The sequence below is a fragment of the Protopterus annectens genome, chromosome 10.part0 (assembly GCF_019279795.1).
Source record: "Protopterus annectens isolate FY-2018-M chromosome 10.part0, PAN1.0, whole genome shotgun sequence".
NCBI lineage: Eukaryota > Metazoa > Chordata > Ceratodontiformes > Protopteridae > Protopterus > Protopterus annectens.
Genome location: NC_056744.1, coordinates 1,013,641,027 through 1,013,666,794, shown reverse-complemented (window position 1 = coordinate 1,013,666,794; position 25,768 = coordinate 1,013,641,027). Strand labels below are relative to the sequence as shown.

At 39.7% G+C, this 25,768-nt stretch overlaps 1 protein-coding gene across 1 annotated transcript in view; it reads left to right on the top strand.

Annotated features, from left to right (window-relative positions):
• The first annotated feature begins 1,100 nt into the window (after positions 1–1,100).
• UROD (uroporphyrinogen decarboxylase) overlaps positions 1,101–25,768 on the top strand; it is a 517,137-nt gene continuing 492,469 nt past the window's right edge. Inside the window, exons 1-3 of the mRNA XM_044086832.1 lie at positions 1,101–1,141; positions 1,267–1,379; positions 13,785–13,864. Coding sequence (XP_043942767.1) covers positions 1,101–1,141; positions 1,267–1,379; positions 13,785–13,864 — 234 coding nt within the window. The remainder of the gene's footprint in view (positions 1,142–1,266; positions 1,380–13,784; positions 13,865–25,768) is intronic.

Genomic DNA, 25,768 nt, shown 5'->3' with positions numbered 1-25,768 from the left:
TTTTTTTTCTGTTTTCATTTCTTCCATGTTTAACAAAACACTGGTTAAATGACCCTAAAATGAAATTAAAACATGTTGGACAGAAATGCATGTATAAAACTTTATAAACAATCTTCTTGCAAATTTTAAGTGTGCATAGTAAAGCCCAGTACAGGATTAGAATTATGATATTCAACAGTCTTATTTAGATACCTAGTGTGTGCCACTAAAGGCCTTTGCTGCCAAGAGCTATGCTACCTGTGACAGATAACATTAATTTGGCAATTTATTTTGTGTAGCGTTTTATCTTTAACAATGTTTTATCATCAGTAATACACGTTTATGAACATGGTACTGTTCTGATCCTAATAATTGTTGCCCTGTTGTCTGCTGATCTAAGTACAACTATGCATTTGCTATTTTTTAAGCTGTTTTTGTGTTCTCCCTTACTAACGTAGAGTAATACCAAAAATCCAGTAAATATTTAAGTACTGCATGAATTATTGCTAAAATGCAAATTTACTCCATTCCCTTGCCTCCTCTGTACCAGCCCAATTACTCCTTACCCTTCAACAGTTGGCCTGTTTTTTTTTTTTCTATCGGGAGCATGAGACAAGCTTCATAACTGGGCAAGGCAAGAGTCTTACAACCCATTATTTCCTGGCTGGCTTGCGGGGGGGGGGTGCTAATCAGCTTATTCATTCCCCTATGGCAAGAGTTGTGTAGTGAAAGGCAAGCTAGCTTCAAATCTGACAGTAGGCTGCTGTCTACTATGGAGTTAGCCTTACAGTGGCTCCCTTGAGCTCCAAATGTTGCTGCCTGTTTGGTGGCTGTGCATACCACCAAAAAAGCATATGCTTGGCCAGCTTGTGCCCATGGAGTCAACCACATCCAGTTCTCCTGCTAGTTGTCACTGAAGTGTCAATCCACGGTCACGTCTGTAAGATGGACAAGCCAATGATGGACACTTGCTCCCATGTTGTCAGTCCCTCAAGCTGTGCTTAAACACTGGTCATCTAGATCAGTCAGGGCTTCATCTCTCTGTCTGCACTATGAGTTTGGGATCTAAAATACTAACTTTTAAAAGTACTAGGCACTTACAATCCTAAAGATGCATATTAATGTGGTATAGCATATCTTTGCACACAGCTTTTGTTTTGAGGTGAGAGGGAGGTAATATTCCAGGTGAAGTATGGGTGAGAGTTAAGGTCAGACCTCCCAGGTTTTAATGGATTTTTTTTTGTGTTGAATTGCTGTCAAGAAGATTTATTGCATTTTTTTTTGTAGGCCGCATACTTTTCCAGAGTTGAAAAATGATGCTTTTGTTAAAGCTGCAAGAGGTGAAGAAACAGATTACGTCCCTGTCTGGTGCATGAGACAAGCAGGAAGGTACCTTCCAGGTAAGGCTAGATGTAGACGAGTGGTGGTGTTCTGTATACAACTCCCAATTCATCTGATCTATTATCAATAATCTAAGTATTAATGTGTAAAATACTTCACTAAGAAGTGCAGTTTTTTGTGTGTCATTGCATAACATGCACTTGGTTAGCATTGCTTTTCAGGTGCAACATAAAAAAGTCTGTAAAACATTGGCATTTCCTAAAATGTGAGCTGTCAAAGCTTTTAAATGGAAATGTGGTGATGTGGTTAGTATTGATGCTTTACAACATTTGATCTCCCACTTTCATTTTATTTTATTTTGCTGGTTGATCAGGGTTGTGGACGTATTTAAGTTGACCCATTTCAGCCATGTTACAACTTTGATACAGTGCATACTAGTTAAAAATATATATGTGCGCATGTATGTGTGTGTAATATGACTGTTAACAGCATACAAATCCATGTTGAATAGAGGCTAATATTGACACTAATAGACACACACCATTCCTTCACACAAGTAACCTAGTATTTACCTTACTTAAAAGGGAGCTCAGTCATACATGAGGACATTGTAGTTTGTTGACTATATGCTGTTTAGAGCTAGTATCCTAGCATAGGTATTAACAGATTATACAAAGTGGTTACAGGTAGCTCTGTTGGTCGGGTGGTCTAAGAATTTTATTCTGAACTCCTGGGTGGAAGGTACATTCCATGTTTTGTTGAGGAGGGCATCTCAGAGTTTGGGACTAAGGATGGAAAAGACCATGGTGAACAGTTTTTTAGGGAGTTGTTCACAGTTTGCATTTTGGGGCATTGTTAGATTGGAAGCGGAGGGGAATAAGGACTGTTTTTTTCTACTGAGCTTGAATGTAGGTATGGGGGAAGGTTATGGTGTGCCCAGTGAGAATTCAGTCTTCGTTGACCTCTAGTACTTGGCTTGCTGTGCATGATCTGCTTGGTAGTTTAAACTTTCCAGTACTACTTTTGCACCTCCCCCTTTCTACGATACTCTGCATCTTTTAAATTAACACTTTAACACCACTAAACACATTCAGTTTGTAGTCAGTAGCCACTCAGTCTAAGTAAAAAAGCTTAAGAAATCAGTTGCTCAATCTTGATTCTTTCTGTACAGATGCTGCGATTTGCTAGTACAATTTGATGACTTTATTCATCTCTACGTTTTGGTCCATTTGTAACATTTTCAGACTTTTACTGCAACATATACATGCTCTTCTGGTAGGGTGTTTCTGCCCTTTACTTTTCTATTGTGAGTTTGGGCTCTAGCCCTTATTTAGCCCTCTCTTTTTCATAGTTACCACTAAGGTGAGAAAAATACCCATGCCAACATCACAATGTGCTTTTATCTTTGATTCGCAGTATGATTAAGTATTTGTGCACATTTAAGGAAGAATGTTGCATATAACTTTAAATGGTCTGCTCTTGAGGCCAAATATGCCAAGTTAAAATTAAAGCCATGCCTCCATTTACAACAAGAGGTGCTGTAACAAAGGTAATAAATGATTCCCCCTTCTGTGTCTGCTGGTTTTGTAAGGCAGATGTATTTAGCCTTATCTGCCTGTATCCTGCATTGGAGGAGGAAAATAGCCTCTCCGTTGGGCATTTTTCTACCCTTCTAGTGACACTGTGCTGAGCTGGTCAGGGCTGTTGTGGAACTTCAGAGTAGCTAGACAGCTTTAATCCCTCCCTTGTAGCAAACCACCTAGACACATGACTGTATATTTGATGTGAAAACTAATTTTTCTTCAGATAGTCTGCATTGCATTTGCCAGAACACCATTCAGTTTGCTCATGCTCTTGTGGTTTTGGAGTCCATGCATTGGACCCTCGATTGCTGATTGTGACCACATCATTGCCTCGGAGTTTGTCCTCATTAATCTGATGACACAGGCAGGTCCCATTTAGCCTTTTGGTGGCCTGAGTTTACCCCGATGTAAACTCATCCACCATTAAAAAGGCCGGATTTGATGGGACCAACTTACAGATACTCAGAGCAGGCTATCGGATTCATCCAGTTTTCAAGCCTCTGATGTCATCTGCTCTGATACTGATTAACATAGCATTGGATGGGGGTCCAGTTCAGGCCTCTGAGAACTGTCTTCTTACACGTTTTGGCAGTAAGTGGAAGGTTTTCGGTCTCAAGACAGTCATCTTCTTGAGGAACACTTTTGTCATTGAAAATTCCCCAGAGAGGCTGAGAAAGTGGTCCAAAAAGATTCCTCAGATTGATGGTCCATATGGAAGATAAGGATGCGGAGTCCATGTCCTTGCCCACTCCCTGAGGAGGATGCGGAGTCCATATCCTTGCCCACTCCCTGAGGAGAATATGAAGTTTTAAAGATTGATGACTGAGAAAACAATGGGCTTTCCCAAGGCATATCTTCCCCACAGAGACTAGATTGCCTGCAGGACTTGCTATGGGTGCTTTTTACTGTGAATCTGCAGTACATGTTGCATTGGACAGCCAGTACCCTATGTCCCTGCATCTGTGGGAGCCAAATAAAATGTTTAGATACCTGCCATACTTTGCTGTCTGGTTAGAGAAGCCTAAGCTGTAATTGATTGATTGGTTTCTGATATTTCTGCAGCTGCTCTGAGGGGAGGCATCTTGCTGCTAGGACACCACCTCTCCTTACCCTTTCTAAGGAATCCAGGGAGCTGGGAAGGCATACTTGTGCATCTTTATTTTATCTTGGTATGGTAAATTTATCTTTTGCAAATGCTGTACTTTTAGAAAGACTTATTTAAATGTTGCATACTGCCAAAAGCCACATGCATGATGGACCCATCAAGGACCAGCTGGTCTGCCAGGCTTCGGCATTATCAGCTTTGAGTGGTCTTATAGTACTGGTTACAGGACCTTTGGTGGGCCCCTAGAGTTGAATCCACTGGCATAACCCTGTGCTGACATTTCTGGCTGCACCTTTTGTCTTTTGCTAATGACATTTAAGGTAGCATTTGTAGATGTGCCTTGTAAATCGCCTTCACTTTTGGGGTCTGAACTTGATGAATAATAGTATACACACACTAACATTTCTTGAGCCTACCTCGGCCAACTAGTTGTCTGCCAAATGCATGGGCAGTAGTGATTGCTTATCTCTGCCTGCAAAACATAAAAGTCTTCTCTGACCTGGACTGGCATCTGTTGTCATGTACTGGATGAGACTGTTCCAGTATGAGAATGGCCTCCTGACTAGGGGCTGCTATCAGTTTGGCAAAGTTGCGGCTGTAGCCCTTACAGGATACATGTTTTTTGGAGCCGCACTTAATACCAAGATGCAAGTCTGTCTGCCGTTAGTCAGACCGTTAAGACCAGACAGAACGGTCTTCCAGATGCTTAAGAGCCAGGTGTCAGCAGATCTCTGCCTTCAGTTAATGGACTTCTGGCTGCCACAATGTTTTAATACCCTGTGCCAGGCTGCACATGAGGATTTTGCAGTTGGTATTCCAGTCCAGGTGGTCTGTGTATAAGGATTCCTGGAAGCAGCTAGTCAGTTATCCTTAACTCTCATTATGGTCTGCTCTAATGGTAGGAGTTGATTAGTCTTATTCAAGGTAGCTCCTTTCTATTTCTTATACTTTTGGCCACAATCTTGGTTTTCTCTGTGGTGAGAGGGAGCCACATTTCCTTGTGCAGATGGTCCATGTAATGTCATATTCCTAGTTATCCAGGAACTGTAGGATCTCCTTCCATTTGGAGCACCTTCTAGTCTTTCAAACAACATAGCTGCAGTCTGGCGCATCTGCAAACAGGGCAAAATGGGGTCCTACCAACTATGTGAGGAAGCAGTGAAGATGTGAGTTGACAGTCACAACCTACTGTTTTTTCTAGTTGTCTTGCACTTCAGAGTAAAAAAAAAACTCTCTTGTGGGCAGATCCTTTGTTTCCTGGTGAGTGATCACTCAGTATGGTCATTACCAAGACATTATTTCTGAAATGGAAATTTCCTGATGTTCTTCGTGTTTCACTGTTGCAGTCATTACATTTGGGTTATCTGCTTGCAGGTAGCCCTCAGTCAGCCTGATTAACAAAGTCTTGGGTCCTGCGTCGGTTGGTGTCCCTTCTTCCATGACGTCAGGTCATCAAGGGTATAAAACATGCAGCCGACGCCATTACATCAGTCTTTCTTGCCATGCAGTGCCCAAAGCAAAAGCAGTTTGCAAGTGCCGATCGTCCGACTCCTGAAATTTTCAAGTTTCAGAACCGAAGTCTTCAACTAAAGCCAAGTACCCTGTTGGGGAAACTTTTTTTCTTGCTCCTTACCGATGTCAGTAAAAGTTAATAATTACATTACTTGTGGAAAGCAAATACCTCAAACATTTTTATTCGTACTGTATTCCTTGCCTAGACCCTGACCACAGCATACCTTGCTGTCAGTTCTGTGCTTTATTTAACCAGCGCACTATTCGTCATCTGTATATTTTTGCCTCTAAATATTTCAGTTCTCGGTTTAATTATCCAGAAATGTCGGTTAGGCATCTGACTAATGGGATTCCGAAAAAACACAAAGATTAAGGCAGAGACAGGCCGCCAAGGTCCAAAACAGCAGACGACACTTCTCCTAAGCCAGTCGCCAGTACTCAGTGAGGTGCTTTCGCAGCCCCTGATGCCTGCTACTTCTGATTTGGAGGCCTCTACCGAGACCTATTCAGAGAGATGCTTCAACTATGGAACCTGCGGATGTCTCTACCTTGGATGGGTCTGGAGCCGCTGTGCAGGCACCGGCTTCTGAGGGTGTATTCAGGCCTATATACTTGCATTTTAAACGGGCGCCTCCTTCTTTACTTGGGCCTAAATCTCGATCCATGCCTAAAAAACCGATGCCCAGGCCACATGCTTAGGCCTGTATGCCTAAAAAACAAATGATAAGAATGGCTGAAGATCTAGTAACTCTAATCAGGGGTAGCCAACACCCCCCCTCCTAAGAGACCTAGGATGGAAGTTGAATATGAATCTTCTGATCAAGATTCTGTTTCTGATTCTTCTGAAGATCTGGATTTGCCCTTATCTACTTATGAAGATTCTGATGCAGAGGACTCCATTCCCTCTGCTTCCCCTCCTGAGGATTTACATACTCTAAGGGAACATTTCCACTGGGAAAGCCAGAATTGTTCTGATTTCAAAAAAAGAGGCATAGGGATTTCCTTCTCCTACCTCAGCATAGGCCTTTAGCTATTCCTCCTGTACTAGACATTGTTGATGCTTTTTTGGAATCTAGTTTGGCCCCTGATCCCCTGCCTCCTGCTCCCAGAAAACCTGACAGATACTACAGGGTCCCTGAGTCCCACAAGTTCCTTTTTAAAAATCCTATTGCAGATCCAGAGACTATTTCACAGGGGCCCAAGGGCATTAAGGCTTCTACTGCTAAAAATCCTACCCCTTCTGATAGAGACTCCAGGGTGCTGGATCAATGGGGTAAGAAGGTTTATACTTCTGCAACCTTGACCATTAGGGCTTTAAACTGCCAGTTTCATATGTTAAAGTATCAGCAACATGTTATTGGACTGCTTAAACAGAAAATTATGTTGATTCCTGAATGTGTGAAAAAAAAAAAGAATTACAGGATTTAATGCATTCTGTTGAACAAGTTGGAAAACATACTTTGCAATGTAGTTTTTATTCATTAGAGGCCTCTTGTGGGGTGGATTTAGTAGGCACTGGCCCTCTAAGAATTTGTCCTTTCCAGCCCCTTCCAGGTCTTTTCAAGCCAAACCCAGACACAGCAAAATCCCCAGGTTTGAGTCCCAGGGGACACACATAACTAAGCATTCGGGGGCCTCCACTTCCAAATCTGGGAACAAGACTTCCCCCTATGGTAAACTGTCTCAATGACTTTCCAAGCACTTCTCAACTGACTGCCCCTTTAGGGGGAAAGATTGCTCTTCATGCAAAGAATTGGGAACTCATTACCCAGGACAAATGGGTTTTAAATAGTGTCCCAGGGATACAGATTTCACTTCCACATGTTGCCAACACCAAGCAGGTGGCCGGACTTACCCCTAAATCAGTGTGCAGAGGCCCAAAAACAAGTACTTTTTCTCTTAAGCATGGGGGCTATTCAGCTGGTACCAGAAGTGGAAAAGGGACAAGGTTTCAACTAGAGACTTTTCCTGGTACCCAGAAAAGACAATTCATGGAGTCCTATCCTAGACCTGTCTACTCTAAGCACTTTTTGGAGATTCCAAAATTCAAGATACTGACTCTTCACCAATTACTTCCTGTGCTAGGCAAAGATGCCTGGTTGGCAACACTAGATTTAAAAGAAGCATACCTGCACATCCTAATCAGTGCAAGTAGCCAGCCTGCTTTGAAGTGTAGGTATCTTCTGCAAGATTCCCTATCAGTTCTCTGCACTGCCCTTTGACTCATCTACTGCGCCCAGGGTATTCACAAAGTGCCTAGCTCCAGTCATTGCATTTTGCAGGCAAAGAAGTATTCAAATATACCCATACCCGGACGATTGTCTAATTCAGGCAGAAAGCCAGGACATACTTCTGAATCATCTGGCCTTTGTACAAAGAGTTTTAACTTGTCTGGGGTACACCATAAATGAAAATAAATCACACCTGGTACCCTGTCAACAAATTATATTCTTGGGAGCAAGCTTGAATACAACTTCACAGATGGCTTACCTCACGCCAGAGAAACAAGTTCATTTGACAACCTACATCAAACAAGTGACTACAAAAACCCTGCTATCTGCAAGACAAATACTGCAAGCCTTTGGGTTCATGGCCTCCTGCATTCTTCTAATTCCATATGCAAGACTGCATATGAGGAAACTACAGTGGTATCTAAAAAGCCTATGGTGTCAACATTCTCAAGACCTAGAAACAATGATTCCTATCATACCTTGCCTACGCTTAGAGTTCCTTTGGTGGGCAGAGGCCTGCCACCAAAACAGGGGACTACCATTCACACCACCCACTGCCGCCCAAACCCTAACAGATGCCTCAGACTGTGCATGGGGGGGGGGGGGGCTCACCTGGCAGGGAAGTGCATTCAGGGCAAATGGAACCCAAGTCAAATGCACCTGCATATCAATCAAAAAGAAATGTTAGCTGTAGAGAATGCTGTGGCAGCCTTCAAGGACCACATTCTTCCAGGACAACTAATGGTAAAGACGGACAACACCACTGTTATGTGGTACATAAACAAGTAGAGGGGTACACATTCTTACCCCGTCTGCAGACTAGCCATTGCATTGTGGAACACAGCCTTGAGCTACCAAGTGCACCTACAAGCTCATTTCCTGCCAGGAAAATTAAATACACTGGCAGATGGACTAAGCAGAAGCCTCATGGACCCACACGAGTGGAAACTGGAACCAAGGATTTTCAACATGTTGACAAGCAGATGAGGGAGTCCAGATATAGACCTGTTTGCTTCTCCCCAGAACTACCAGTTGGACAAATTTTGCACAAGGACTCCCCACAAACAAGCCTGGAAAGTGGATGCTCTGTCCTTCAGCTGGAAAAACTTATCAGCCTATGCCTCCCCCCCTCTCTGGCTCTGCTCTCCAAAGTACTGCTGAAAATCAAACAGGACAAACCAAGGATGATTTTGATTGCTCCAGACTGGCCACGCCAACACTGGTACCCCCTCCTGCACAGTGTGTCACTGTCATCTCCATGGCACCTGCCTCGGACTCCTTCCCTGTTGTCTCAGCAGGAAAACCAGATTCTGCACCCTAAACGTCTTAACACTGAGCCTTGCAGCCTGGCTAATTACTTAATCTCTCCTTTACCATCCCTCAGCAAACCTGTGATGGATATCATTTTAGAGACAAGGAGGCCTAGTACTAGAAAATCTTATGCTGAAAAGTGGAAAAGATTCTGTGCCTGGAACCAATCTCAAGGGATGAGCACAGCAGTGCCCAACTTACCTCAGATTTTAAAATACTTAACCGAGATGCTTCACAAGGGCCTGTCTTTTTCCTCCATTAAAATCCATGCCTCAGCCATTTCAGCTCATTGTAACACAGAACCTCCCCTATTCTCTCATCCACTACTCCAGCAGTTCCTCAGAGGGGCCAAAAATTTAAGACCACCCAGGAGAGCTCCAACCCCTGCCTGGGACCTTAACTTTGTCTTGGAGAAACTCACTCTACCTCCTTTAGAGCCAGCTGCTACTGCAGACTTAAAATTTCTTTCTTGGAAAACAGCTTTCCTTTTAGCAATCACTTCAGCTAGAAGGGTATCTGAATTACAGGTCCTTATGGCAGTGGAGCCTTTCATCATCTTTCATGCAGACAGGGTGTCACTCAGAGCCAACCCATCCTTTATGCCCAAGGTGGCATCCATTGTGGCTCTTAATCAGTCCATTCATTTGCCAACCTTCTTTCCCAATCCACAGAATAAAGGGGAACGACTACTGCATTCCTTAGATGTGCACAGACAACTTAGATTCTACTTGGACAGGACTAAACCTCAAAGGAAATCTGAACAAATGCTGGTGGCATTTGCTGCAGGGGCAGAGGGGAAGGCTCTTTCAAAGCAAACCATTTCTAAATGGATAAGCCATTGCATTCATTTCTGCTATAAGCACCATGGAAAACCTATCCCCCAGGGGATCAGACCTCACTCCACCAGTGCTGCATCTACCTCTACAGCCTTTCTCAGAGGCGTCCCTACCAGGGACATCCTAGAAGCTGCTACCTGGAGTTCTGTACATACTTTCACCAAGCATTATCATTTCCCAATTTTCTCTAAATCCAGAGCTGGCTTTGCCACTGCAGTCTTGCAGGGCCTTATAGCTGGCCCTAATGCTATCTGAATTCCTCCTCCCAACCGTAGCTTTGGGAATCTACCCAAATGTAATGAGTGCAACTTTGAAACACGAAGAACATAGTAAAGTTGTGTACACTTACCATAAATGTAGATGTTTGAGTTTATTCACTGTTACAGTCCTGGTTACCCTCCCTCCAGCCCCCTAACTTTTTTTCACTATACCTCTACTTTTCTTTAGTATGCTTAAAAGCCTTTTTGGTGTATTTGCTTTTTTGTTGGAGGTATTTCTTTTTGTACTTCTATATTTAACCGTTTCCCATTAGGGGGATTCCTGACAGCTGGGGCAAGAAACTGATGTAATGGTGTCTGCTGCATATTTTATACCCCTGACGACCTGACATCATGGAAGAAGGGACAGCATCCGACGCAGGATCCAAGACTTATCAGGCCGACTGAGGGCTACCTGCAAGCAGATAACCCAAATGTAATGACTGCAACAGTGAATACACTATAACATCTACATTTTGTGGTAAGTGTACACAACTATACTTCTGCAATTTTTTTGAGTCTCCTAACACAAATACATTTTTTTCATTCTCATCCCTCAGCTCAACACATAGAGCAGGGATATGTTAGTCAGAGATTGGCCTCAGGGATTGCTTTTATCTTTTCCCAAATTTCCTCTTTCTTACAAAAAAAAAAAAACAGGCTTTATAGGGCCAGGATAATTCTGTTGGCCTTTTTGGACAGGAGTGATTTATAGTCTATGGGAAATTTCAAAAGGAACATTTTCTCTGGTTTGCATCTTCAAGAAAACCCACCCTACAAGCTCTAAGCCTAACAGCTTAGCTGCTCATCTTCCACTAATATCCAGAGATCAAAGATTTTTGAACTGCATAGAGGCTATACTGTCAACTTTTCAGAAGCCTTCCAGTAAAAAAAAACTTATAAAGGTAAAATGAAGAGATCCTTAATGTAGACGAAACTGTAAAACATTAATCTAGATTTGGTTCCTGTATTTCAGGGTCTTTCGCTGTTTGTATGCGAGTGGTTTGAGGGCTGTGTTATTCAAAAGGTAAAATGAATTTGCCAAATTTTCTTATTAGGCAAAAGTTTTCTTTAGTTTCTCTTGTAGTCTGCAAGGCATTGTTTAGGGGCGCCTTACTTCTGCATCTTCCTTTCAAGAACACCAGTCTCCTTTGGAATTTATACTTTGTTCTGGAGAGAGACTAACCTTTCCTCCATTTCATACATTATCGTCTGCATCGTTAATGTTTTTGGACATGGAAAAAGCTCTTTGTAGTTGTAGCCATCTCCTCCTGTTTGTGTTGGAAACATAATGTGCTTTTGTAGTGCACTTTTTATAATTCTATTACAAAAGCAGCTGCTTAAGCAACACTTTAGACATGCATCTGCCCAGCATAGATACTAACTGCAACATACCTTCACTAATATTTTTTCTTCAAAGGGCATGGTTGACTTCTGTGAATACCAATAACCCTTTAACTCTTCACTTTTCAAATGCATATCTAACACTGCTTGAAAATCAACCCAGATGCTATGATTTGCTGTTGAAATGATTCTTCCCAAAGAAAAAAGCATCTTGTATAAGCTGCTTATAGATTTTTGAGGAGAGTTGGTGACCATAAAGCGTCCCACCCGCCTTAATGTGTTTTTTTTTTTTTTTTTTCTTCTTGGGATGGATGTTTGCATGTTTTTAAATACAGTGTGTTAATACTTTGTTTTGTAAGAAAGTTGCATCCTATTACTGCTGTTTTCCCACTAAATATTGCTGACTACTAGTTTACAGTATATTTTTTCTACCCTCAGTCATGCTTTCTAGAAGTGTGTGCGGGCTTAAAGAACTGAAGATGGTGAAGTGCTGTGCAGGTTTTCTAGAAGAATCTTGTGCTGCTTACCACAGTACATTCAAAAAGGTGAAACCTACATTGATCATCACAGAGATTAGAACCACTGCTAAGAGAAATTTAGCTAAAAACAATGTGCAAAATATCAGTAAACCCAGTTATGAAATAATGTTGGTGATCTGCCCTAGAAGTTCTGCTGTTAATGTAAGTACCTTATACAGCTATAACTTCTGAAACTACTTCATTACATTTGAAGTTTTGTGACAGAAACGTGACAAGTTTCAAGCTCATTTAATCTAATGAAAGCAACCACAGAACTTTGGCAATTATAACCTCATGAATGTTATTTTGATGTAAGGACTTCCCCGCAAGCCATGATGAATACTATGTACTTTTCTTTACTATTCCTCTACCCAGAACACTGCAGGTCCTTTGTGGGGTAACATGGACTTCCTGACTCTTTGGCAGTCCCTTAGTTGGGTTCTCACTATTCAGAGCCATTAGTCACATGACTACATCTTCCATAGTGTTTTTTGCTCTAGTTAATTTGGGGAGAAGTAGGGAAAAATGTACATTATTTGAATGCATATGATGTTATAAATATACTTTCAAACTAGTTGGATGTTTAGTCAGTCTTTATGCTCCAAAACTATTTTGGGGCACCAAAATAGCTTTCTTTAGGAATATACCATTACCTCTGTGATGGAGTAGCCACATGTTCTTCCTCCATCCTGCTACTGCTGACATTAACCAGGTGCTTCAGCAAGACAGATAAAATGAGTATGAGTTTGTAGCTAATTACTGTTGGAATTTCCTTTTCAGTATCCCCAACTCTGCAAGAGCCATCTGTTAAGTGTGGTCACTTTCAAGAAACATCTGTCTTGTAGCCTGTATCACTTCATGGAGGATGGTGATTCTGGAGGATTTTATTGTGCAGGACCCAGCAGGATAATTTCTCGGATTGTTTCAGAACCTTCAAGAGAAGATAGTCTGATTCCAGAATTCAGACACTGGTCAAAATCCTCTACTGAATCCTTCTCCTATGGTTAGGACTGCAGATTGAGATCAGGCACATCTTTAAGGTTTTGTGTGGTAATGCATCAATATGCAGCTGTGTGGCCAGCCATCCTGAATATGAATATTGGATAGTTTTCAAAGAACTTCCATGAAAAGGATTCCTGTAAGCGGATCAGCATTATCTAATGTGTGGGCCCCTCTTGAAAGTCATCTCATACAGTGAGCACATCACATGCACTTTTTTTATAGAGATATTAAGGATGCACATTTTTCTGTAGCTGAACATTGAATAATTTGCCTTGCCTTATAAACATGCAGCCCATTAAGTAGAACTGCTATCCAGTTTTATTGCATTAATTTGTGAACAAGTAAACCCATTATTGCACAAGATTCTTTTTTTGGCACAACTTGGGAGTACTGTTTGGTTTAAGAGAGTTATTCAAAGTCACATGGTAGACATATGGGAGGCTCTGAGAATCAAACACTGGACTACTGTATGAAACTTGTTAGCAACTCATAGCTTTAATGTTCTGTTCTAACCTGACTGACAACTACTAGTTTCATCTTTGCTTGTTTGATAGTGATAGTCCTTCATTTATTGTATTTGGCAATCACACTGTTCAGTTTTTGTCTTTACATTTTAAAATTGTTTAATTAGTAGGTTTACAATTTTTCTAGCTTTACTGTTCTCTCTCCTTTTGAGTGTACTGTAGAAGAAAAAAACCTACATTGGCTAAATAGGTTAATGTTACCACACCACATTTGTTTATTCATTTAATTCTCATTTCTCAGAATTCCGAGAAACACGAGCAGGGCAGGACTTCTTTGTGACGTGTCGAACACCAGAAATCTGCTGTGAGCTGACACTACAGGTAAGTGCTCATTTGAATTGTATGTTGCTTTGAACTAAAGCAAGATAATTGACAGTGAAACTTGTTAAAAGAAGTTTGCGGTACTTTTTTATGTACTTGACTTGTGTTATAGAAATAGAAAACAGATGTTGTAAATACTGCTTTCTGTCTGGGAAGTTCCATTCCATATCATAACAGAAGCGTTTTACTCTGTTATTACCGTTCTAGAACAGCAATGAAATAATTTTTGAAGAATCGCACTCATGCATATGTTACTATAATTTCTAAGATCTGCAACATTTGTAGTCTCAATTTGAGACTTTGTTTTCTAGGAAAATAAGTATTTCCTAATCTCAAAGTACTTCACTTATTTGTCATAGTGTGTGAATGATATCTCATCATCTTCTTTTGGCTGTTCCCGTTAGGGGTTGCCACAGCAGATGATCTGTTTTCATTTCTTCCTGTCCTCTGCATCTTGCTCTGTCACACAAACCACCTGCATGTCCTCTCTCACCACATCCATAAACTTTATCTTAGGCCTTCGCCTTTTCCTGTTACCTGGTAGCTTCATCCTTAGCATCTTTTTCCCAGTAGACTCAGCATCCCTCCTCAGCACATGTCCAAACCAACGTAATCTTGCCTCTCTGGCTTTGTCTCCAAACCTTCCAACCTGGGCTCACCCTCTAATATACTTATTCCTAATCCTGTCCAACCTCGTCACACCCAGTGCAAATCTTAACATCTTTAACTCTGCCACATCCAGCTCAAACTCCTGCCTTTTTGTCAATGCCAATGTCTCCAACCCTTATAACATAGCTGGTCTCACTACCCTCTTGTAGACCTTCCCTTTCACTCTTACTAGTACTCTTCTATCACAAATCACTCCTGACACTCTTCTCCACCCACTCTATCCTGCCTGCACTCTCTTCTTCACCTCTCTTCCACACTCACCATTACTTTGATCCCAAGTATTTAACCCCATCCACCTTCTCCACCTCTACTCCTTGCATCCTCACCCATTCCTCTGTCCTCCCCCTCATTCACACACACACATTCTGTCTTAGTCCTGCTGACCTTCATTCCTCTACTTTTTGGAGCATATCTCCATCTCTCCAGGGTCTCCTCCACCTGTTCCCTACTCTCACTACAAATCAGTATCATCCGCAAACATCATAATCCACGGGGACTCCTGTCTGATCTCGTCTGTCAACCTGTCCATCGTCATTGCAAATAAGAAAGGGCTCAGAGCTGATCCTTGATGTAACCCCACCTCCACCTTAAACGCACAGTCATTCCCACCGCAGACCTCACAGCTGTCACACTACCCTCGTACATATCCTGTACCACTCTTTCTTACTTCTCTGACACTCCCAACTTCCTCATACAATACCACAACTCCTCTCTAGGCACCCTGTCATAGTGTCAGGGGTTTGGTAGTAAAGTCCATCACACTGGTAGGTGCAGAAGGAAACCTGTCTTCTGCAGAATCTTTATTTATTTATTACATTTTTCCCCTTCTAATAATGCTGCTACTCCATGCAAACATAGGTAAATCTCTTGTATTTTTATAGTGAATGGATTGTTTTATGCAGGGTGGCCTTTTTATCTCACTCTCAAGTGACAGGCTTTTAGTAACATACATGTAGTCAAATGACATCTGCCGCAAAGCATTCATCTCCATATTAATGCAGCCTGTTTCAGTAAAACAGGATTTGCAAGAATCCCATTTAGAGAGGCAGTTAGCAGAATTTCTTAAGATGCCTGTTCTCATATATAAAATGATTTTTAGGAGCAATTTAACTACTGCACAATTGAAGTCACTGTTTAATATAACTTAAGTATAAAATATTGCAGAAGCATGCATCTCAAAATCTGAAATAAGTTGGTATATATGATGACTGTACTTGTTAAGTAAAGTGTGCTGAAGCTGACAACATAACATGCAAATTAATTTTTATTGTAGGTTTTGCATGGGAGGAAGCAGGTACCTTGCGACTATATTAAGTATTTTATATGCAGGGCCACACTACCTTTAGTGTAAAGGAATACTTTGTTTTCTTGAAAAAAAAAATCCTCACCTCCAATGCTGCTTGACCTCAGAGCTAGAATTACCTTAGTAGCAGGTTACGGAGTTATCAGAATTATACATTACCTTTGTTTTTGCAGAACTTTTTATCATATAAAAACTCTGTCATGCTATAAGGCCATATGTACCTTCTCAAATGGAAAAAAAAGTGTATAGGACCCATCCCATATACTTTATTACAGAAGATGAAACATAACTGACCCATCTACTACAGCATTCCTGATGTCTGGAACTCTTTTTTTTTATACTATTTGTCATTCAGCATTCCCAGTGGTCTCCATCCTTTCAGACCCTTTACATTAATGTTATGTCCATAAATTCTACTTAAAGTACATGGTGCATAGCTGGACCCTTGTCCTAAAACTGCACTGTCTGCTTTGGAAAGTAACTCAGTTTCATAATCCAGATGCTCTTTTTTTCAGAAACCTTTTGGCATGGATAACCACTAAAATTTTGTCTTCTGAGTTCCCAAGATGGCTAATTTTGACCATAATTTGGTGGATAGCCATTGGAAATTTCTCTTCTGATGAGCTCAGATGGCTCGATTTGAAAATTCTATGTAATCCAATGGATGACCATTGGAATTTTCTGATATTCCTGGATGGTTCCATTTGAAGAAAAATTCACTAAGTTCTGAACTCCAGAGCGTCGACAACTGAAACCAGCGTTGAGTACCACTGAAAAGACAAAGTCACAAACAAAACGCTAGCAAACACTCGTATGAGTCTGGAACCAAAAAAGGTGATAGGCACTTCAAAGCTTCGAAAAATAAGTATCCCGATTGTGGTCATATAAATCTGCTACCACAATAAATCGCCACTCACGAAACTGTAATAAAATCTTTAATTCACATAAACGTTAAGCGCTTTCACTCGTATACACGAGCTTCTTCAGAACAACCAGATTAAAGTATTGACTGCATTTAAATACTTTAAATTTGGCGCCAAACAAGCGTTACCTTACAGCAACAGTGCTTATTCTACTGTTCAAAACTAGTAAAAGAAAGAAATTGTTTTAAAAAATTCTTTAAAAGAGATTTTCTAAACCATCCTATGAAATCTAATAGAATTAATCAACTAATGTCTGCATACAATACATAAAGTACTTATCATAAATGTCAGTATAAATATGTAAACTGTATAACAAACTTGAGTAAAAACACTCCACTATTAGCTAATCATGGCTAGTAAATAAATATTGATGCGCTTTAACTAATCAAAACAATCATATACCATTGTAATAAAAATGTATGTTATACAAAACATAAAATGCATATAACTTGTATATATAAAAATAATAAAAAATGCATCCATTCATCTTTTTAACATCAGCAAAGGTTTCACAGTAATATAATCATTTATTCCTGGCAGAGTCATCGCATCAGTAAATAACTGCCACCAATATTCCTTATAAGCTAATGTGATTTTTGTATTTCCACCTCTAGGATTTACCTTAACAGTCTCTAATATAGCAAACTTAAAAGAGTGTTCATTGCCTGCTATACTAATATGTTTGTATAAGGCGTTTTTTAAATCTTTAGTTTTAATACTATATGTGTGTGAGTAAATTGTCTTTCTGTCCTGCCTATATAGTAGGCAGGACAGATGTTGCATTTAGCAATATAGACCAACATACTGGTTTTACAGTTTCCATCAGTGGGTCTAATAATAGTTTTGTTAACATTTTCCAATGTAAAACTACTTTCCTCACATATGGCTTTGCATTGACTGCAAGCCCCACATTTAATAGTGTGTTTGTCTTTCACAGTAGATGGTTTGCAGCCGTTTTCTAATATGTGTTTCAAGTTTCTACCCATTTTGAAAATGAAGCTTGGCTTAGAACCCAAAATTTTCCGGATGTCTTCATCCATAAGGAAAATTTGCCAGTTGTTTGTTAATATGTTTTTTATTAAGTGGGAAAAGGGTCCGTATTCGATGATACAAGCCCGATTGAAAGAAGAGTAATTCCCTTTTTTCGCAATACTTTTCCCCTCAGTATTTATCTCAGAATCAAGGCTATTAAGACCCAAGAGTGGTTTGTATTTGCGTCCCCACTCGTTTAGGACATAGGTTCCGTGTCTTTCATCGTGTGTTCATCATAACCTCTTTCTATATATCAACTTGTAATAAAATTGACCTCATCCACAGTGTCCTGCCTGTCCGAAGTCATTCTAATAGCTCAATTACTTGTCCTTTGTAGATGTTATACTTAAGTTTCTTAGGGTGATTACTATTATAATCTAAATAAGAGTTGGAAAAAGTGGCTTTCCTATTAATCTTGGATTTGAAACGATCACCTTCAAGAGAAATGTATGTGTCCAAATAAGCCACCCTGTTATGATTGCACTCAAAGGTAAATTTTAAGTAATCACTACTATTATTTAGATACTGAACGAATAATATAAAAGAGCTAGAGTGCCCCTTCCACAGGATGTATATATCATCCAAAAATCGGGAGTAATAAATAATATTCCCAAAATAATTACTATTAAAGATGTTGTTCTCCTCCCAGTCCAGTAAGACCAGGTTGGCGTAAATGGGGGCGCAAGCCGCCCCCATAGCCACCCCTCTGGTCTGTCTAAAAATCTCCCCCTCGTAGTAGATGAAGTTGTTTTCAAGTACTATACTTGTAAGCTCCACTAATAAACTGATCCTATCCCATGTCATAGTAGTATGTTTTCTCAAACTGTTTGTGAATGCAGTCAGACCTTGTTCTAAAGGGATGCATGAAAATAAATCCACAACATCCACTGATGTAAATAATATTACATGACTGTCAACATTCACTGGGTAATTTTTTATAAATTCCCAGGAATCTTTAACTAAGTGGGGGATCTCAGAATAAATAGGCTTTAATAAAGTGTCTATTACGACACCTATGGGGAAAGTTTTGGATTTACTTCCTGAAATGATGGGACGGAAAGGGGGATTCGAGATGTCTTTATGGGTTTTGGGTATGCCTACAATTGTGGCCATAACAGGATCTTCCACTATCATATATTTGTATAGTTCTTCACTGATTCTTTGCTCAGAGATAGTCTTCCAAGAACATATCAATTCTTCTGTATGCTATATGCACCTCATTCAAAGACGTGACTGTATAGTTGCCAGAGCTATGTAATATGTCATGCATGATGGTAATGTATGAGAAGGCATCACAAATAACCATGCCTCCTCCCTTATCAGGTTTCATTATACGAATGCTCTTATCTGTTTTCAACTCATTCAAAAGTGTAAACTCATCATATGTTAAGTTTCTTTGGATCTTAGTCTTACTAACTTTCTTGTTTAATTCATATATAGATCCCTGGAAGACTTTTTTTCAAAATTCTGTACATAAATGTTGTTGTTAGGAATGTAACAACTTTTTTCTTAAGTTGGTTGTGCTGTCCAGTTCGAACTGGATTCTGTTTAAACTGGACAGCCAAATTTAATTTTTGAGTGTATAACTTTAATTCACTTAAACTGTCCACTAAGTTGAAATTAGTGGTTGGTACAAATTTCAATCCCTTGGATAACAAGGTAAAATGAGTAGTCTCTAATCTTTTACTGCTATAATTAAATATTTTAAAATTATTGTATTCGTACACCACTCCATCCTGCCTTATAGAATGTGCCTCATTCTCAGCATTAGAATTTAACTGGACGGTGTTGATAGATACTGGACTAGTCTGGGAAATGTTTAAAACTTTTTCTTCCATCTCCCCCCTTGTTTCCATTTTGCTGAATGTCCCTTGCTTGGCATCTGAAAAAAATCTCCCTCATATCTATGAGTGTCTCTGTAGTAAATTGTGTCCTGTCTATTATGTTCTTTCTCATTATAAACCTGTTCCTTGTAATTCCATTTGTACATCTCATGACATTTGTACTGTTCTCTGTCCCTACATAATTTTTTGTTTTTCTTTTCAAAGGCTTTTTTACTGTTTATAATACAACCTATCCCATTCTAAAAACGCTAAATCTTGGATGATAGATTGATTCAGGTTCTCAACCTCATTAATACACTTACATAATTTAGCATCGTTATGTTTTATAAGGGTCTTCATGAATTCAAACCCAAATGAATCAAATAACGTGTTTAAATTCGTTAACCACATTATCTGTAATATCAATACCCATAGGTACTTTGTAGAACCGTAAACCCATAGGTACAATTTTTAAAGATAAACAGTGATTTAAATATGCATTGTCTAGCTTAATAGCATTAATTGTATTTAATTTTTTGCCAAAGGCGTAAATCATGTCCTTTAAGGTACCTCTACATATGTAGTCTTTTTTCTGTTAATTTTTCTCTCAAAATGTCAAAATTACAATCTCTGTCTACAAATTCCTACAAATTCCTTTCTCAGCTGTAATTACATTAACATAGCTTAACAAGTCTAGTCTGCAAAGCTATGGAGAGGATCATAATGGAGCTCATAAACAAAAGATATAGGGGACTTGCAGATATTGGACCCGACCCAGTTTGGCTTTGTCAAGGGAAGATCATGCCTTTTGAACTTGAGTGACTTTCTTGAAATAGTCACCAAGGCCATTGATGAGGAAAGGCAATCCATACAGCCTACCTTGACCTTGCAAAGGCTTCGACACAATACCCCACTGGTATTGTAGAAAAACTTACCAGCTTAAATGTAAACCCATATGTCACAAGATGGGTTGCAAACTGGTTTAAGGACAGAACCCACAGGGTTACAGTTGGTGCCGCTGCGTCGGACTCCAAGCCGGTCACAAGTGGTGTCCCACAGGGCTCGGTCCTTGGCCCCTATTGTTTGGCATCTGCTTCTCAGAAGTACAGGCCAACAGGGGAGGGCTTTGGCTGAGGGGGTTTGCAGATGAGGGCAAAGTGGGCGCCATAGTGGAAAAGTGCATCGACACGGATATCCTTCAGAAGGGACTCACGGAAACAGATAGCTGGTGCCAGAGCCATGGCCTGAAGTTAAACGCCAAAAATGTATAGTCATACCTTCGGGAAAAACAAGGTAACCCCAAGCTACCATATAGGTGGCAATCCACTAAGCACAGAAGAGGTTATCAGGGACCTGGGGACCCAGGTTGACAGTGGCCTTTCTTTTGACACTCACATTGCTAAAGTGGTTAGAAAGACCTTCTACATTGCCCACCTGATCATGAAGGGATTCACATCCAGATCTAGTGAGGTCATTGTTCCTGTACTCTTCACTTATCAGACCAATGATCGAGTACAATGCCCCATTCGGGATGTATCTCACCCGACATCTGCAGCAATTGGAGAGACCCCAAAAGTTCCTCACCAAAGGATAAAGGGACTCCAAAATCTGTCATATGCTGCCAGATTGAAGAAACTCCAGCTCTATTCAGTCGCATACCGTCTGCTCAGAGGTGACATGTGCCTGACATACAAGGCCATGTCCAACCCGGAATTAATGGACATGCTCCACCCCAAAAAATCCAAATCCACCAAAACCACTAGAGCAAGCGACTTAAACCTTAGCACGGATATAAATAGGACGTGCTGGAGGGATAGATTTATCACTCAGAGACTCCCTATGCTGTGGAATAAAATCCCGGTCCATGTGAGGCAGAGCACCTCGCTGACTCTGTTCAAGAGAAATCTAGACCTGTGGATGGGAGATCGTAGGTTTACCCCGGGAATCAACTCTGGGTCACTGCTGGACAGAGGCACAACAAACTAATGGGCACAGTATTTTTTCATATAAGGGGTGGCGTAAGCCACAATAATTTGGGCTAGGCTTATAAATGCCTTAGGGCAGATAGCCTAGTATAAACCTATGAACCTATGAACCTATTCCCACCGCAGACCTCACAGCTGTCACACTACCCTCGTACATATCCTGTACCACTCTTTCTTACTTCTCTGACACTCCCAACTTCCTCATACAATACCACAACTCCTCTCTAGGCACCCTGTCATAGTGTCAGGGGTTTGGTAGTAAAGTCCATCACACTGGTAGGTGCAGAAGGAAACCTGTCTTCTGCAGAATCTTTATTTATTACATTTTTCCCCTTCTAATAATGCTGCTACTCCATGCAAACATAGGTAAATCTCTTGTATTTTTATAGTGAATGGATTGTTTTATGCAGGGTGGCCTTTTTATCTCACTCTCAAGTGACAGGCTTTTAGTAACATACATGTAGTCAAATGACATCTGCCGCAAAGCATTCATCTCCATATTAATGCAGCCTGTTTCAGTAAAACAGGATTTGCAAGAATCCCATTTAGAGAGGCAGTTAGCAGAATTTCTTAAGATGCCTGTTCTCATATATAAAATGATTTTTAGGAGCAATTTAACTACTGCACAATTGAAGTCACTGTTTAATATAACTTAAGTATAAAATATTGCAGAAGCATGCATCTCAAAATCTGAAATAAGTTGGTATATATGATGACTGTACTTGTTAAGTAAAGTGTGCTGAAGCTGACAACATAACATGCAAATTAATTTTTATTGTAGGTTTTGCATGGGAGGAAGCAGGTACCTTGCGACTATATTAAGTATTTTATCTGCAGGGCCACACTACCTTTAGTGTAAAGGAATACTTTGTTTTCTTGAAAAAAAAAATCCTCACCTCCAATGCTGCTTGACCTCAGAGCTAGAATTACCTTAGTAGCAGGTTACGGAGTTATCAGAATTATACATTACCTTTGTTTTTGCAGAACTTTTTATCATATAAAAACTCTGTCATGCTATAAGGCCATATGTACCTTCTCAAATGGAAAAAAAAGTGTATAGGACCCATCCCATATACTTTATTACAGAAGATGAAACATAACTGACCCATCTACTACAGCATTCCTGATGTCTGGAACTCTTTTTTTTATACTATTTGTCATTCAGCATTCCCAGTGGTCTCCATCCTTTCAGACCCTTTACATTAAGGTTATGTCCATAAATTCTACTTAAAGTACATGGTGCATAGCTGGACCCTTGTCCTAAAACTGCACTGTCTGCTTTGGAAAGTAACTCAGTTTCATAATCCAGATGCTCTTTTTTTTCAGAAACCTTTTGGCATGGATAACCACTAAAATTTTGTCTTCTGAGTTCCCAAGATGGCTAATTTTGTCCATAATTTGGTGGATAGCCATTGGAAATTTCTCTTCTGATGAGCTCAGATGGCTCGATTTGAAAATTCTATGTAATCCAATGGATGACCATTGGAATTTTCTGATATTCCTGGATGGTTCCATTTGAAGAAAAATTCACTAAGTTCTGAACTCCAGAGCGTCGACAACTGAAACCAGCGTTGAGTACCACTGAAAAGACAAAGTCACAAACAAAACGCTAGCAAACACTCGTATGAGTCTGGAACCAAAAAAGGTGATAGGCACTTCAAAGCTTCGAAAAATAAGTATCCCGATTGTGGTCATATAAATCTGCTACCACAATAAATCGCCACTCACGAAACTGTAATAAAATCTTTAATTCACATAAACGTTAAGCGCTTTCACTCGTATACACGAGCTTCTTCAGAACAACCAGATTAAAGTATTAACTACATTTAAATACTTTAAATTTGGCGCCAACCAGGCGTTGCCTTAAAGCAACAGTGCATATTCTACTATCCATAACAGTAAAAGAAAGAAATTTTTAAAAAAACTTTTTAAAAAAGATTTTCTTAACCATCCTAAAAAAATCTAATAAAATTAATTGACTAGTATCTGCATACAATACATGAAATACTTGTCATAAACATATCAGTATAAACATGTAAACTGTATAAAAAACTGTGTAAAACACTCCACTATTAGCCAATCATAGCTAATAAATAGAGATTGATGAGCTTTAACGAATCAATATAATCATATACCATTGTAATAAAAATGTGTATTATACAAAACATAAAATACATGTAACTTGTGTGTATAAAAATAATAAAAAATGCATCCATTCATCTTTTTAACATCAGCAAAGGTTTCACAGTAATATAATCATTTATTCCTGGCAGAGTCATCGCATCAGTAAATAACTGCCACCAATATTCCTTATAAGCTAATGTATTTTTTATATTTCCACCTCTAGGATTTACCTTAACAGTCTCTAATATGGCAAACTTGAAAGAGTGTTCATTGCCTGCTGTACTAATATGTTTGTATAAGGCGTTTTTTAAATCTTTAGTTTTAATACTATATGTGTGTGAGTAAATCCTTTTTCTAAATTGTCTTTCTGTCCTGCCTATATAATAGGCAGGACAGATGTTGCATTTAGCAATATAGACCAACATACTGGTTTTGCAGTTTCCATAAGTGGGTCTAATAATAGTTTTGTTGACATTTTCCAATGTGAAACTACTCTCCTCACATATGGCTTTGCATTGACTGCAAGCCCCACATTTAGTAGTGTGTTTATCTTTCACAGTAGATGGTTTGCAACCGTTTTCTAATATGTGTTTCAAGTTTCTACCCATTTTGAAAATGAAGCTTGGCTTAGAACCCAAAATTTTCCGGATGTCTTCATCCATAAGGAAAATTTGCCAGTTGTTTGTTAATATGTTTTTTATTAAGTGGGGAAAAGGGTCCGTATTCGATGATACAAGCCCGATTGAAAGAAGAGTAATTCCCTTTTTTCGCAATACTTTTCCCCTCAGTATTTATCTCAGAATCAAGGCTATTAAGACCCAAGAGTGGTTTGTATTTGCGTCCCCACTCGTTTAGGACATAGGTTCCGGTGTCTTTCATCGTGTGTTCATCATAACCTCTTTCTATAAATGAACTTGTAATAAAATTGACCTCATCCACAGTGTCCTGCCTGTCCGAAGTCATTCTAATAGCTCGAATTACTTGTCCTTTGTAGATGTTATACTTAAGTTTCTTAGGGTGATTACTATTATAATCTAAATAAGAGTTGGAAAAAGTGGCTTTCCTATTAATCTTGGATTTGAAACGATCACCTTCAAGAGAAATGTATGTGTCCAAATAAGCCACCCTGTTATGATTGCACTCAAAGGTAAATTTTAAGTAATCACTACTATTATTTAGATACTGAACGAATAATATAAAAGAGCTAGAGTGCCCCTTCCACAGGATGTATATATCATCCAAAAATCGGGAGTAATAAATAATATTCCCAAAATAATTACTATTAAAGATGTTGTTCTCCTCCCAGTCCAGTAAGACCAGGTTGGCGTAAATGGGGGCGCAAGCCGCCCCCATAGCCACCCCTCTGGTCTGTCTAAAAATCTCCCCCTCGTAGTAGATGAAGTTGTTTTCAAGTACTATACTTGTAAGCTCCACTAATAAACTGATCCTATCCCATGTCATAGTAGTATGTTTTCTCAAACTGTTTGTGAATGCAGTCAGACCTTGTTCTAAAGGGATGCATGAAAATAAATCCACAACATCCACTGATGTAAATAATATTACATGACTGTCAACATTCACTGGGTAATTTTTTATAAATTCCCAGGAATCTTTAACTAAGTGGGGGATCTCAGAATAAATAGGCTTTAATAAAGTGTCTATTACGACACCTATGGGGAAAGTTTTGGATTTACTTCCTGAAATGATGGGACGGAAAGGGGGGTTAGAGATGTCTTTATGGGTTTTGGGTATGCCTACAATTGTGGCCATAACAGGATCTTCCACTATCATATATTTGTATAGTTCTTCACTGATTCTTTGCTCAGAGATAGTCTTCCAAGAACATATCAATTCTTCTGTATGCTATATGCACCTCATTCAAAGACGTGACTGTATAGTTGCCAGAGCTATGTAATATGTCATGCATGATGGTAATGTATGAGAAGGCATCACAAATAACCATGCCTCCTCCCTTATCAGGTTTCATTATACGAATGCTCTTATCTGTTTTCAACTCATTCAAAAGTGTAAACTCATCATATGTT